Below are 14490 nucleotides of genomic sequence, written 5' to 3'. Positions count from 1 at the left end.
TAACGGTGTTTTGTCTGCTTTTGTTTTGTAGCAATAATTTTTAGTTCTCTATGTGCTTGATTTTTCTTCTTTTTTTTTTGTTAATATATATACACAATAAATATTTATGAAACTTGCTCTTTCCCTCTCGTTTCTGTTTCGTTTCGTTTTGTTTTTTATGGCAGTTCATAAAGCACAATTGAATACGCTGAGAGAAATTAAATTAATTAAGCGAAATATGAAACAGAGAAGCCATAAAGGCGAAAATAAAATACAAATAAATGTGCAGCCCTTTAATTAATTTTAATGGGGTTTTTTGTTGTTGTTGTTGTTATTGTTGCGGGCTTCACTCGGCACGGAGTCCGGTCCGATTCGACAGCAACAAAACGAAAGCTTAAATAATTAAAAATTGCACGCAATGTTTACAATTAGGAAAAACCAGCGCCTGGGCATCACTGGCACACTCGCACATACTTATGTACATATATGTATGTACATACATATGTACCATCCACACATACGATTATGTGTGGGTGTGTGGATCTCAAGGGCTAATAGCGAACGGGCTGTGGCTGTCCAGGGCTGGCTGTCAAGGAGTCCTCAGTTTGGCATTGTGTTTGTTGTATTTGTTTGCATCTGGATTGCTTCTCATTTGTGGCATTAACTGAACAGATTATTGTTCAAGTTATTACCGCTCCATCACGTATAGTCTGTGCGCCAGGTGCCCTACAAGAGACCGAGACAGAGAGAGAGAGCAGAAAGATAGTAAAGCATTAGTAAGAAAGCTCTCAATGGAATCCACTCGCAAGGCAGAGCTTTGCCGAAGCCTTGAGTGTTTTAAGCTGCTCGCAACTCTTTAGTAGTACTCACCATTGAGCTGAGTCCCAAGTGATAGGGCTGCGAGTGGGGCACTACACCGCCGCCCAAAGAACCAGCGGTGGAGAAGCCTCCCTGCAGGCCACTGGATGCTCCCAAGGCCCCCATGCCGCCGGTATACCAGCTGCCATGCATATGCGCATGCGCCGGATGCAATCCACTCGAAAGGTGTCCATGTTGCGCTAAACACACAGAGAGAGAGAGAGAGAGAGAAACAAATGAAGAGAACAGGCGTTAGTATGAGTGACAACCGTTTAATTGGCGCTGCAGAAGGCAGATGCAGATGCAGCTGCAGCTGGAACTGGAGCAGAGATGATGCTTACCCATGGAGGCAGAGAAGCCACCGCCGAAGCCCTTGGAGGGGTCCAGAGGCTTAAAATCGCCCATGCCCAGATGGCCGCCCATCGGCAGACAGCCGCCGCCCAGACCCTTCTTCTTCTTGGACTTGGAGCTCAGCTTGCGGTTACGCGTCTGTATGCCCTCCTTCTTCATGGTGAGCGGACGATTGACCTGTAAAGCGTAGGGGGAAACAAAAATGGAGGTGAAAACTTTTGTGCGGGAAAATCAATAAAGGAAAAAAAAGGAAAAGAAAAAAACTCGGCGTCTGACCACTAAAATGGGTCAAATTTATGCAAATTCATGGACCGGAAATGCCGCTAGCTGCACACGCTGTCTGTTGCAGTTGCAACTCTACCAGTTGGTGTTGGTGCGAGGGAGGGGGTGCTACGAGTGTCTGTGCTTGTGTGCTTGTGTGTGAGTGCAACCGGGAAGTGAAAATGAAGTATTACAAGCATTTCTACACGATCAGATAAGCGACATTTGCGAATGCGATTAGTTGGCGCTGATAAGCGCTGCCAACGGCACCCGGGCAACTTTTTTTTGTTTTTTTTTGTGTGCCCTCTCTCCCTCTCAGTGCGCTGTGCTCTCGTTCGCTACAGCGCTGCTGTTGTCGTAGTCTTCCCTTGGCCAATGCCATTGTTGCTGCTGCTGCTGCTGCGGCTGCTGCTGGGCTCTCTTCATATGCAATCGCTTATCACTTGCGAACATCTAAGCGGCAGCATGCGCTTCATTGCGCTACAATTACAATATTGAGTTACCCTATTCCCAGCGCACCAACACCAGCGGAAGAGGCAGCTAGGAGCAGCCAGCGGCAAGAAGCCGAAGCTTTAGATACTCTTGCAGATTTGTTTGTTCCTATGGCAGCTATACTTGCAAATTACAGTGCAGCAAAAATTAAGTTTCAGACTATTCCCTCGGTGGCACACAAAATGTATGGCAGGTATTGGATCAAGATTGTTTCCTGCGCTTTAAACAATTTGTATAAAGTCCTAATATCCCCTGCTAGGGTATAACAACAGCAGCAGCAGAAGGAGAGGAGGAGGAGGGAGCAGCAGCAGCAGCCAGCAATGACAAAAGGAAATAACGAAATGTTACATTACAAAGAGCGAGCGACAAAGAGAGAGCGCAGAGCAGAGTAGGGCGCTGTGTGGTTCTCCCTTACCTGGGCGTGAATTATACGACATTGTTTGTGCCTTTTTTTTCTTCCCTTGCAAAAAGCAAACACAGAGAAATTGTTAAATTGCCGGCACATAGAAAAGAAAAAGAGAGTTCTGAAGTGCCGAGATTTGAGTGCATTTCGGGGGGTTGATCTGATCATGATTGTCCCAGCCAAACGTATCACTTACAGAGTCGGATGCGGAAAGGGGATGGAGGGAGTATACATAAGCTGAACAAAAACTGTATCAAGATCACTTAGCGAGATCGGCAGCGGCAGTGCCCAGCGGCACAGCCCACGTAATTGATAGTCTCTCTAGCGTTTAGCGCAAATTGTGGCAATTAGCAAGTCGGCAGCTGCGCTTAAGCTTTAATTGATATGCAGCAACAAAGCATAAAGTTGTTAATGCACACAGGCCCTGATCATTAGGGAATTCACAGGAAAATGCACTCCGAGGAGCAGCACCAACAGCAGCAGCAGAATCAGCAGCAGCATCTGCAGATTAACTTTTTTTTTATGCATAAAATCTAAATCGAGCGTGGAGCGCACACACGCGCCGCTGCAGTTGACTTGCAATGTGACAGCAGGGCCCACCCACATCACATCCACCATCCACACACACACACACACACTCTTGCACACAGCCCCGATGCAAGTCCCCGATGCAAACAAGTAGCGAGACAGAGACACTGGCCTGTTGTCGGCAAATTGTGTGAGACATGTGTAGGAGGGGGTCGTCAGGTCAGAGCGAGACGGCGCCAGGCTGCAGGCCAGCAGGCAGCCCTGTCGGCGCGCCGGGCACCGTTAGGTCACCTTTATGAGTTATTGTCCAGGACAACACACTCACCCAGCCGGTGCACAGCGGGCAGCGCATCTCTCTCTCTCTCTCTTGCTCCTCGCGAGATAAGCAGAGATAAAGATTATCAGGCGATGCTCAGCAATTGTCTCATTTGCTGTTAATTAACATGATGAGGCTCACAGTTCCAAGGAAATGCCAGCAGATGCCAGATAACAGACCAGAAGATTTAGCAAGTGTGCGGAAAGCGTATGAAGAAGAGAGCACACTCGCACTCGCACTCCCCATAGGGGAATACAGCTGGGAGCGGGGGAAAAGTGCTCCTAGCCAGTCCCCACTGTACGGCAAAATTTCCATAAAATGTGCCAATCACTTGAGCTTGAAGTGTGGCCCGCACAGGCGACCGGGCCGAATAGCAAACGAATTGAATTGAAATGAACTGCGCGACAGAGAGAGGCAGCAATAGATACAGGGAGACAGAGGGAGAGCGAGCGAGAGAGAGAGAGAGAGATGGAAATAGCTACAAAAATGTGCGCTGATTGGCATCTTATCGCGATGGGCCACTGTCCAATTGACGGGAAAATGCTCGCAAAAATACATTTCGCTGTAAGAAAAGCCACCCAAAGTGCATACATATGCCGCATGTGGCACGTTGCAAAATTGGTGGTTTTTTTTTTATTTATTTTGCTCTCTTCCCGCAGTCTCAAATCAGATTAGCGAAAATGGAGCACTCTTTGATATTTGCCTTTTATGGCCGGGCTCAATTAAAAATATTTCGCCTTTGCCGATAGCCATCGAAGTGCAGTGCAGTTTTCCTCCCATGCGGCAATGTGGCAAGTGGCAGGCGGCAGGCCGCAACTTAATTAGTTTTCCCAGCCGGAGAGACAGTGGGGCCAGACAGGTGGCCCATCACTTAGGGGCCACTGACATGTAAATGTGCCAAAAGTTCAGCCCGCAAAACTCATTAAAAACTTGCCGCGGGGAATCCTAAAAGTTTTAGAAAAAACCAAGATAGAAAAACCCAAAGAAAAAAAGGGACAAAGGGACGGGAAAACGAAGAAAAACTTGAGCTTATCCCCCTGAAAAGCGTGGCTAATGAATATTTAATAAGAACGGGTGGCCGGGGGGTGACATAACATTATTCAATCCAATGCAGTTTAGCTGGTGCTCGATTACATAAATTACCCCGATTCGTAGCTAAAAAGGGGGAGATGGTCCTTGCATCCTGCCACGCGTTGGCCATAACCGAAATCTGGGAAAAGCTTATCGCATTTTCACAGCCAAACACCAGACTAGACGCTTATCGCTGTCGCAGGGGGTGGTGTGTGCTGCCGCTGCCCGTTGAGAGGGTGGTTGGTTGGTTGGTTGGCTAACTGGCATCTTTAAATAATCATCAGCCATTCATCACGAGGGGTGCAACCTGCTGGGGCAACAAATGAAGAAGCTAAACGGAAGTTCCAACCCCCCGGGATGGGGGGTGGGGAGACACTTCATTTTTGTCACATTTAATCTGTGCGCTCCGTCCGACACTTATGGAATGGTCCAGACTGGACGGGGACGGTTAAATGTGGCATGAAATCGCTTAAATCGTAAATCGATGAAGCTGCTGTTCTATGAGGGAGCGGGGTGTGGGTGTGGGTTCCGATGACCAGTGATCTATGGATGGGTTGAAATATCTTTAAAGGATGTACTTACATTGTGCAGCTTGTAGTACAATCCGCAGGCGTTGCAGACGGGCTCGCCGCTGGCGTTGCGCCGCCAAAGGGTTGTGGTTGTGGTCTTGCAATTGGCGCAGGATGTACCCGCCCGCTTGGCCGCACTCTGCAGCGACTGCAGTGTCTGGAAAATAGAAGAAAAATGAAGGGTTACTAAAGGATATCCGCTGGTTAAGCTACTTCCCCTCCCCACCCAAAATTGATTATGCTAATGCAGTCGATCAGCTAATTGAACAGCGCCAAAACTAACGCACAGTACCCATACCCATAACCTCCATTCTCCCTCTGCACAGAACCCAAACAAAGTTGCTCAACACGCCAGGCAACAGCATTTTTTAAATGGCATACCAAAAGCAAACTCAAACCCCAAACCTCCTCACTCCACCAGCTGCTCAGCTTCACTTCAACTTCAACTCCAACTCCTGGCTGGACCCAAAGCTGGGGCCTTCGACTTGGGTTAACAGCAGCATCAATTCATTAAAATGACAATTTTTACAAAACTGCCCAAAAACAACAGCAGCAACAACAACAACAGCACAGCAACAAGGAGGGATCATGTCTGTGCCACGCTTAAATTTCCACGAATTGGCTACAAGAACTAAGAAGAACCAAAAGAACCCACGAGAGGAGAACGAAGAACGAAGAGCCCAAAAACCCAGCAGAGTTCCCTCTTGGATCGCCCCACTCCCTAGTGCCCCAGCACCAGCAGCAGCAGCAGCACACTCTGTGGCACAAACTTTGTCTGCGTTTTGGTCTTCGTTATAGCGTACCCTGCGCCCCCCCGTCCACAACACAGCGTGCTGTATGTAGTACGAGTACGTACGAGTGTGTATACCCTTCCAGTCATCCAGTTGGTGGGGCTTGTGTTCGGGCTGCTGGTACAACACATGGCTACGAGGCCTTAAACTGGCGTTGATCATGTTTGACTTTGATTTTTAATTGTTGCCTCTGCCTCAGCTCCAGCTCCAGCCCAAGACAAGCCAAGGCAACCCAACCAAAGCCCCAGTTCCAGATCCAGCTACAGCAACAGCTTCAGCTCTGAGCTGATCTCGATCTGTTTAGTTTTGTGTCTCACCTGTTCTCGATTTGGCGATTAACATAAATCAGAGGTCATATGGCAAGGGCCCCCTCTATCTGTTCCTCTATATCTCTTTATCTTTGCTTTGGTTTTGCTTTTGCTTTGGGTGTCTGCATTTTTTTTTTATTTCTTTTTTTTTTTTTGGTGGCACTGTCTTGTGTTAACGAGCTTGTAACATTTTCAACCAAATGCGAAAAAGTGAGAAATTCAAAATTAATTTCAACGCCTACAAGGCGGGAAAGAGACGGATGGTCAGAGAGAGAGAGAGAGAGATAGAGAGAGACACAAAGATTCAGGCTGGAAGTTTTGTGGTAATTATGTGGGGACTCTTGCAACAGACTTTGGCGAGGACATGGCCAAAATGCTTAAGCGTATATAAATTAAGTTGTTAACATGACAATGCAACAAAACACCACAGAAACTGAGAAAGAGAGAGGTAGAGATAGAGTGACAAACAGGATCGCCAGATCGCATTCCATTCCCATTCCAATTCCCATTTCAACTGGTTTCGATATGGGATGTGGTGGTGGGCGTGCAACTTCTGTTGGCCAACAGTGTCAATTCAATCAGGCTTGTACGCCTAAAGAGCAACCAACATAACCTCAATTCCAGCCAAACATAACCTCACAAAGGCAACATAACCTTAACAAAGCAAATCACATAAATCAATGTCAATGCAATCGTAGCCAAGAGAGTGCGAGAGAGAGAGAGTGAGTGAATGAATGGTGGAGAGAGAGGAGGAGATGATGATGGGAAAAATTGACAAACTGTCAGACATTGACAGGCGTTTGGGGTTTAATTGAAATGCAAAAAGCGCAAGCGCCAAAACAACAAAAGCAACAATCATACAAAACAAGATGGCGCTTGCGATTAATAACAAAAGCACGGCACAGAAAATGTTGTGTGTGTGTGTTGGTGTGTGTGTGTGCACTCTCACATTCTGCTACATGAGTTGTAGTTGCTTTCGTTGCATGATGTTTGCTGCCCATAAATTGTGATTTATCAATGCATGACAAAATGCGTTTGCATTGTTAGTGCTGTGACTTTTTGGTCTCTCTCACTGTTGTTGCTGTGGCTGTGACTTTTTGCTCTCACTGTTTTGCTACCTCTTGTATTGGACACCCTTGAAAAGGGTATTACGATTTTAAACAGCTTAAAGCGCCTAAAAGAAGTCAACTTCGATTGGGTGTAAGTTAAAAATTTAAATTCTCGGAAAAAATTTAAAAAAAATTTTAATCCAAATCGAATGAACAAACATTTAACCAGAATAATAGTAGGTATGCGTATCGCAGGGTATATGTATGTAGCATAGCCAAAATCCATCATTGTTCACTGTTGTTGTTTTTGGCACCTTTGTTGCTCTTTACTTGATTTATATATATTTTGTTGACCATTCCCCACAAAATGGTCGTCGCCTCTGCTGGCTTATCTTTCTTCTGCTTCTCATGTTTTTTCATGCTATTTGCTTCTCATATTTCTCTTAGACTTTTGTTGCTTTATGCAAATTTCGTTTTCATTTTCAGGAACACTCACACAAAAAACATTTAAATATTTAATTGTAAGTAAAACATAGAGCGAAGCTCAGCGCAGAAGGGCAAGCAGTGGCAGTGGCAGTAGCAGCAGCAGACCCTCAGAAGCATTGGGGAGTGGAGTGGGTGGCAGAGTAAATATGTACAAAGTAAATATATGTTGCCTCCTCCCACCCACGCCTACTGCTGCCATCTCTTCTTCTGCATTTCTATTTATTGCGCAGCTTTTGTGTGCGCTCTCTTTTGAGACGGGCAATGGCAATGCCCTTTGCCATCTCAGATACGCAACGGGACACAGTCAAGATGGCAAGCCAAGAGGGAGCAAGAGGGATGGACAGCGAGAGACAGAGTGGGTGGGAGAGAGAGAGAGAGAGAGTGTGTAGATGTAACAGTCTTATCTCAGTGTAACATCTTTCACTTGCGGGCAGTGAGTGAGGCTATCTCTCTCTCCTCTCTCTCTCTCCCTCGTTCTATCTCTTTCTATCTGTGTTGGGGACATTTTATCAACTCATTTTTTTTTTTGTTCGCTTTTCTACTTCTTTCGTTATCTAACAAAACATTCATTAAATTTTTCGCAGTCCTCTCTGCTGCTTGCCGCTGCTGCTGGTGGCAACCCTCAGCCAGGGCTTAGAGCGCATGGCCGCCCCCTTTCTGGGGGTTGTTTTGGAGCTCGTCAGCCCACACTTTGCTTCCCCCAGAGATGTACAGCCAGGAAAGATGGCAAAAAGATAGCGTGCAGAAAATTTCTATATCTGATGCTGTACAAGGGGCAGAGAGACAGAGGGCCAAAAGGAAAGCAGGAGGAGGAGCAGGAGCAGCAGCAGCAGGAGGAAACCCCAACAAAATGGGGCTGATGCGGGCTGAAATTGGGCGGTTGGAGGCTTGTGTCTGGCACATAACAGTTACATTTATAACGCTGAATGTGTATAGCTCTGTGTGTGTGTGTCCGTGTGTCCTTGTGTGTGTTTGTCTGACTGTGAAATTTAATTTAAAAATTCAAATTTTATTGGCCCAAAGGAAAATGTCCTCGTGGGCCTCATTCTACTACACACCCATCCATTCGCGTTGCCTTTGCGTAGTCCTGAGTTTTTTGTGTGACATTTTTTGTATCATTCCGTCCGATTAGATCTTCTCACTTTTTGCTCTTCTATTTCTTTAGTATTTTTGACATTTCTTTCGTTTTTTTTCATATCATTATTTTCATACCGTTTCATTTCCCTATCATCCTTTTCTACTTTCTGTGGCTCTGCAGCTGTTCCCTAAACCTCCAAAAAGGAGGCGTGTCCCGGCTTGGGTTCGGGTTGGGGTATTTGTGTGAAGTTGCTGCTATTCTGGCCTCTCCTTGCTCTTCGGCTAATTTGACTAATTAAAACATCAGCTCAGCTCATTTCCATGCTCGGGCCGCAGCCGCAGCCACAGCCACAGCCGCGGCACGAAACTGTTGCTAAAAATCACACCTGCCCCGCCGGAATGGAGGTAAAAAAATCAATAAAATGGTTTATGGCCAGCAAACAGAAACAAGCCATTAATGTCGCTCATTAATGCTGCTCAATGAATTTTACGAGCTTGCAGGGGGAATGGAATGGCCACGGAAAGGCAAAAGGTGAAGGCTCTTTGAGGCGAACTTGTCGCCTGGACATGTCTCAAATCCCCACATTGGCTTTTGTTGTGCATTCGCAGGAGGCGCCACTGCAGGTTCAGCTACACAGTGAGAAAGTGGGAGTGATTGTCAGGAAAACAAACAATTTAAAAGTAAAGAAAAACTGAAGAAAACGCAGTAGAAACACCTAAAAAAAAGAGCCTAAGATTCGAACCGTAAGTAAATAAATCTCATCAATTTTGTTGAGTGCATGACAAATGCAACTGACTAGACTTGCAACAGACTGTCTACTATGCTTAAGTTTTCCACTGGTCCGGTCCCACTGGACCCATTGGAGGGCATGAGAATTGCCATTAATATTTGTCACCGGCCATTGAATGGGGCCCCAGGAACACAGGCCCTAGGCACTGGCACAGTCCAAATAAATTATGGAACCAGCCACGAGGCAAGGTGGAGCCTGGTCACTGGCCACTGGCCACCAAAATGAATGTTTGCTAGACACGCGCACAACCCCAGCCCCTGACCCCTCGGACTGCGTGTTCGTTGTCTGTAAATGGAAAAAGGGTTAGAAAGTGCACTGGCAACCCTACCTCCCTCCCTCCCTCAGCATAGTGAGCAGGGAGCAGGCGAAACCTGTGCAAAATTATGCATTTGCATATTAAACAGTCACCATAAATTTCTTAGGGGGTGGCATACAGAGCAAAGCGAGGCGGAGGGAGAGCGCTGGCCCAAAAAGCGAAAGCAAAGGCTGAATTCTCACTTAACAAGCCAGCGAAATAATACAAAAAAAAAACAGGAGAAAAAAAGGTCCCAAACTCTTTGGGCCTTAATCATCTGAAGAGTGCCTGGCAACCCTTTCGCTGGACCTGCCTTTGAGCCTGCGTTTGAGCCTCTTTCATTATTATTATGGGCACGCCCCGTTTTTGCTGCGTTGCGCTTCATATCGTTAATTTTTAATTGATCTGCGAGGCTGCCACAGCAGCCACAACAGCAACGAAACTGTTGCAGCAGTCCCTCTGTCGTCCCTCTGATCAGGTCCCTGGCCCAGGGCCTTCTGTGTTTTTTCAAGTGCATTTTAATAACATTAGCCCCCCGCTTAACAAGATCCTAGCGCCCCAATAAAAAAAAAAAAAAATAAACCACGAAAAAAAACCTTAATGCTCTCGATTGCGTATACGCCCCGTTTTGGGGCAGTTGATGAAGAAGCAGCCACGTGCATTGAACTTTTACTTGGAGCCCTTCTCCTTTTTTGTTTTTTTTTTTTATAATACATTTTTTGTTTTGCTTTGCTTTGCTTTAGTTTTGATTTGGCTGTCGTTCGTTTATCGATCGTCCTCGTCTCTGGGATCTTCTGCATTCAATTTTGGGAGCGTCACTGCCTACAACAGAGACAGCGGATTTTTCCCACGCCAACAAGGATGGGATGCGATGGATATGCTTCGGATACGGAGGGGATGGCATGCCACAGCTGGCCCCAAAAAATGTGTTAATTAGTTTTCTCCCCCTACCTATTTGTGCACTGGTAAACTGGCTGTCTTTCTGGATCTAGTTTGATCTCTGTGTTGCTTAAAGAAAACTTTTACAGCCCGCTGAGAGGTCGTTGAACAATATACTCTTGAAAACGTTTAAAGTTTATATATTTTTAATCAGCCTCAGCTTCAAATTTATATTTCCAGGTGGAAGTTCATGCAAGGGTATGCAAAAGCTTCGGTTTGACTTTCTTTTGTATTTATTTATTTTATCTTTCCCGCTGTGCTGCATTTAATCATTTATTGTTATTTGTTTATGGCTGTTGAGTTGTTAGCGTTGAAATACGCCTTCGGATTAATAATTAATTACGCTTTGAGCTCGATTTGTTTTTTTTCTCTCTTTCTTTCTAAATGCATTTATAAACGATTGTGTCAAGTGTTGATGGGTTTATTGTTTAACTATTTCTAAATGGATATGGGCAGCGCTTTTGTAGTGTTTTTATTTGTTTGTGACATAAGACAATGTAATAAACATACAGATAAATATTTTCCATTTTTTTCCTTTGCTTCTTTTTGTTGCATTGCCTGACGTGGCCGTCGTTTTGTTCAATTTACTGTGTGAAAATTCGCATAAATTAAGTGCAACAACACCAGCGGCAGCAGCAGCAGCAACCTGAGGCATAAATATTATGCAAAATGCAAGCGCCAAGCCCCTCTCCCCCCAACCAATACACACATGTACACACATGCTGCTTATATAAGTCACGATCTCTGAGATGAGCAGCTGCCTCGCCTCGCCTCGACTCCGGAGACTCCGGATTGACCCCAGCCAGCCCACGTTTGTGTTCTTTGTCGACTGGCGGATTTAACATGGATCGGCAATTAGCCATAGCTATACAAAAGTTTATCTGGACAGTGCGTATCGGCATTGTAAGACAAATTTCAGACAAATGGATAAGATATTTATAAATAATTGAATAAGAAATAAGTTGAAAGCTTTATGGATTGACTTTCATGCTGAAATTAATTCACTGTACAAATTAAAATCTGTTAGTGGCAATCTGTACTGTCTATAAGGTCACCCTGCCATTTGCCCTGCCAAATGTGACAAATCTCCGTCAAGGCTGGAACCAAAGGCTAGGCCCCTCCCCCCCACATTCATAGCGCGGCGCACAGCCTGAGGGCGACAGCAAAATAAAAAAAGCGAAAACAAAGCGATACTTTAACGCTTATAAAAGCTTTATTTTTTGGGCCTTATAATTAAATGCAATAATTGCGTTGCCAGCGGGCTGCTTAGCCCGGTTTGGTTTGGTTCGGTTTGGTTCGGGCCGCAGCACAAAAGCAGAACAACAGCGAAAACAACTGGAAAACATATGTAAGCGAACGTTGCCAAGAAACACAGAGACTCAGGCTCAAACTCCGACAGAAACTGAAACTGAAACTGAGTTGCAGGCTAAAATACATAAATTAAAAATTTGCATTGTTCTGTTTCTGTTTCAGCAACAGCAACAAAAGCAGCAACCACCAATGCATCCACAAAGAGGCAAACAGAGAGAATTTTTGCAGGCAAAAGAGTAACGACTTGTTGACTGTTTTCATACAATTCGGAAAGTTAATTAAAGGCGGCCCCAAAGCAGACAATGAGATCCCCTACCCTTGGACTATCCTTGGACCCACCTCCTCCCCACCTCCCCTAAAACCCCTTCTGGCAGAGAGGGGCAGGTGCAGCATCCACTCAACTTTGTATGCAAAACTCAAACAGATCTTGACCCTCTCTGATCGCCGGCGACTGGACTGGCGGACGAATACAGAATCAATACAATTGCCACCCAAAGAGTTTTGGCCAACAAAATCAATGGTCAGCCTCAGGGGGCAGGAGAAGGAGGAGGAGGAGCAGGAGGAGCAGCAGGAGGAGGAGGAAAAGGGCCAACAGTGAAGCAGTGGCCGAGCAGCACAGCTAAACAATTGAATTGCATTTCAAGCAGCTAAAGGACATTTGATGTTGATGGGCCGCATCCTGTGCCACAAAAGTGAGCCAAGCAGAGAGCAAAGAGAAGTGAAAAAGAGCAGCGAGCGGTGTGGCGAGAGAGGGGTTAGAGCTGTGTGGCAGAGAGACCCCCTTAGCCAGGGCCATAAGTCAGCTGAGTGCCACATAAATTTTAATTTGTTGCATATTTTGTCAACGAAAAAATCAACAAACAAACACTTTTCGATCAGTTCCACCTCCACAGGGAGAGAGAGAGAACGAGGGAGAGAGAGGGAGAGAGAAAGAGAGGGCTCCACCAGAGAATGGAGCTGGAATTGGTGCTGGAGCTGGAGCTGCTCTCCAGCTGTGAATTTCTTGGGAATTCCCTCTCGAGCCACGTCACAGAGGAGCTGCTAAAGAGAGATGGGCCAGAGAGGGGAGCAATAATGGTTTATTTATGTTAATGTTATGCAATCAAAATGCATACGATTTAAATGCCAATAAAAAATCAACGCCAAGCGAGCGTTTAACAGTTTGGTTGTTCATGTGGTTGTTCGGTTTGTTGTTTGTGGTTGTTAAGGTTGTTGCCTGCCTTTTTACGCATCTTTAATAGACCAATTTTTTGTGTGGTTGGTTGGCTGAATCGTGTTGGTTACCCCACCCCCCGTCCACCCGTCTACCCGTGTTTTGCGTTCGTTGCCTAAGTCATTCGTTGGCTGGCGCCTGCGACAGACATGGGCTTACCCAATATGCTCGTATATTTCCAATAGTTTGTTGCTAGCTGCTGCTGCTGCTGCTGCTGATGATGCTGATGGCTCTTCAGACCCACACACATACTTGACTCTTGCTGCTGGCTGCTGTTGTCTGATTATGTTTTTAGTGCGCTAAGTGATAATGATGATGCACCTCGATCGTTATCAAGTCAGACTCCAAATCAAAACCATTTTTTCCCAAGCTAAATGCAATCAGTGGTGCGACTGTGGAATTGTGAGAGCCTCTGTCTGTGTCTGTGTGTCTCTCTCTCTCTGGTTCCCGGAATCGTACGAGTATTATGACATTTGAGAACTTTCACGCTGCTTTTTATGACCCTTGGCGACAGAAACGTGCCCCAAGATGGATGCTTATGTGCAGCGATTTCCCAGGAATCTCTCTCTCTCTGTCTCTCTGTCTCTCTGTCTTTCTCTGCAGTTGCTGAATTTATTAGTTAATTTGATGACGGAGCCCCGCGGCTTGGCATACTTATAGATGGACCAAAAGTTATGGCTAGGGATAGGACTTACCAGTCTTCGCTTTGGCTTGATCAGGGGTCGATTCTGGCCGTTCATCTTGTAGTATAGGCCACAGGCATTGCATAGATAGTGTCCCGTACCGTCGCGTCGCCACAGTGGCGTCGATGTGGCGCCACAGTTCACGCACTCGCGACCCTCTGCAAAAAACAAAAAAGAATGCACAAAAATATGAGGATTATGGGAAATTAATCAAAATCAATGGAGCAGTGTGGATGGAAAAGTTTGCGATTCTTATATGCTATTTCTTATACACTGAAAAAAAGTTAATGTTATTTTACGCTACATGAAATTATGTGAAATATTATTATTTAATAATTCGTAATATTATTTTCAACGGGAAACGCATGTTGCATTAATATGTAATGATCCTAAGCATCTTTTTTTGTCTGTGTATTTCTGGTACATTCTGTGTGCAGACTTTCTTGTGGCACTGTGCTTGCCAATGTTGCAGCAACAACACCAACCAACAAAGGGCCACATTTTTCAGCTGTTTCTCAGTCATTTTTATGTTTTTTTTTCTCTCTCGTGTGTTTTTTTTTTATTTTATTTTTTTTTTTTGGTTGCTGGCCAAACGCATGGAAGCGGAAATGATGGATTCGCTGGGGTCGGGCTCTGTCTCCCTCTGTCGCTCTCGCTGTCTCCCCCGCTAAACTCCCTCGCTCTGTCTCATTCCATCGCAGGGCTTCGATGCTGTCGCT

The 14490-nt window shown here is 45.6% G+C and overlaps 1 protein-coding gene across 1 annotated transcript in view; it reads right to left on the bottom strand.

Annotated features, from left to right (window-relative positions):
- Positions 1 to 303: 303 nt before the first annotated feature.
- The window catches only part of LOC111077544 (GATA-binding factor C), a 34975-nt gene continuing 20788 nt past the window's right edge, over positions 304 to 14490 (bottom strand). The window contains 5 exon segments of the mRNA XM_022371965.2: positions 304 to 705; positions 850 to 1037; positions 1179 to 1365; positions 4842 to 4985; positions 13784 to 13929. Of these exon segments, the coding sequence (XP_022227657.2) occupies positions 640 to 705; positions 850 to 1037; positions 1179 to 1365; positions 4842 to 4985; positions 13784 to 13929 (731 nt within the window). The 3' untranslated portion in view covers positions 304 to 639.

Source organism: Drosophila obscura, unplaced genomic scaffold (assembly GCF_018151105.1).
Source record: "Drosophila obscura isolate BZ-5 IFL unplaced genomic scaffold, ASM1815110v1 contig_150, whole genome shotgun sequence".
NCBI lineage: Eukaryota > Metazoa > Arthropoda > Insecta > Diptera > Drosophilidae > Drosophila > Drosophila obscura.
Note: the sequence above shows the minus strand (reverse complement) of the source record. Positions and strands in the feature narration are given on the sequence as shown.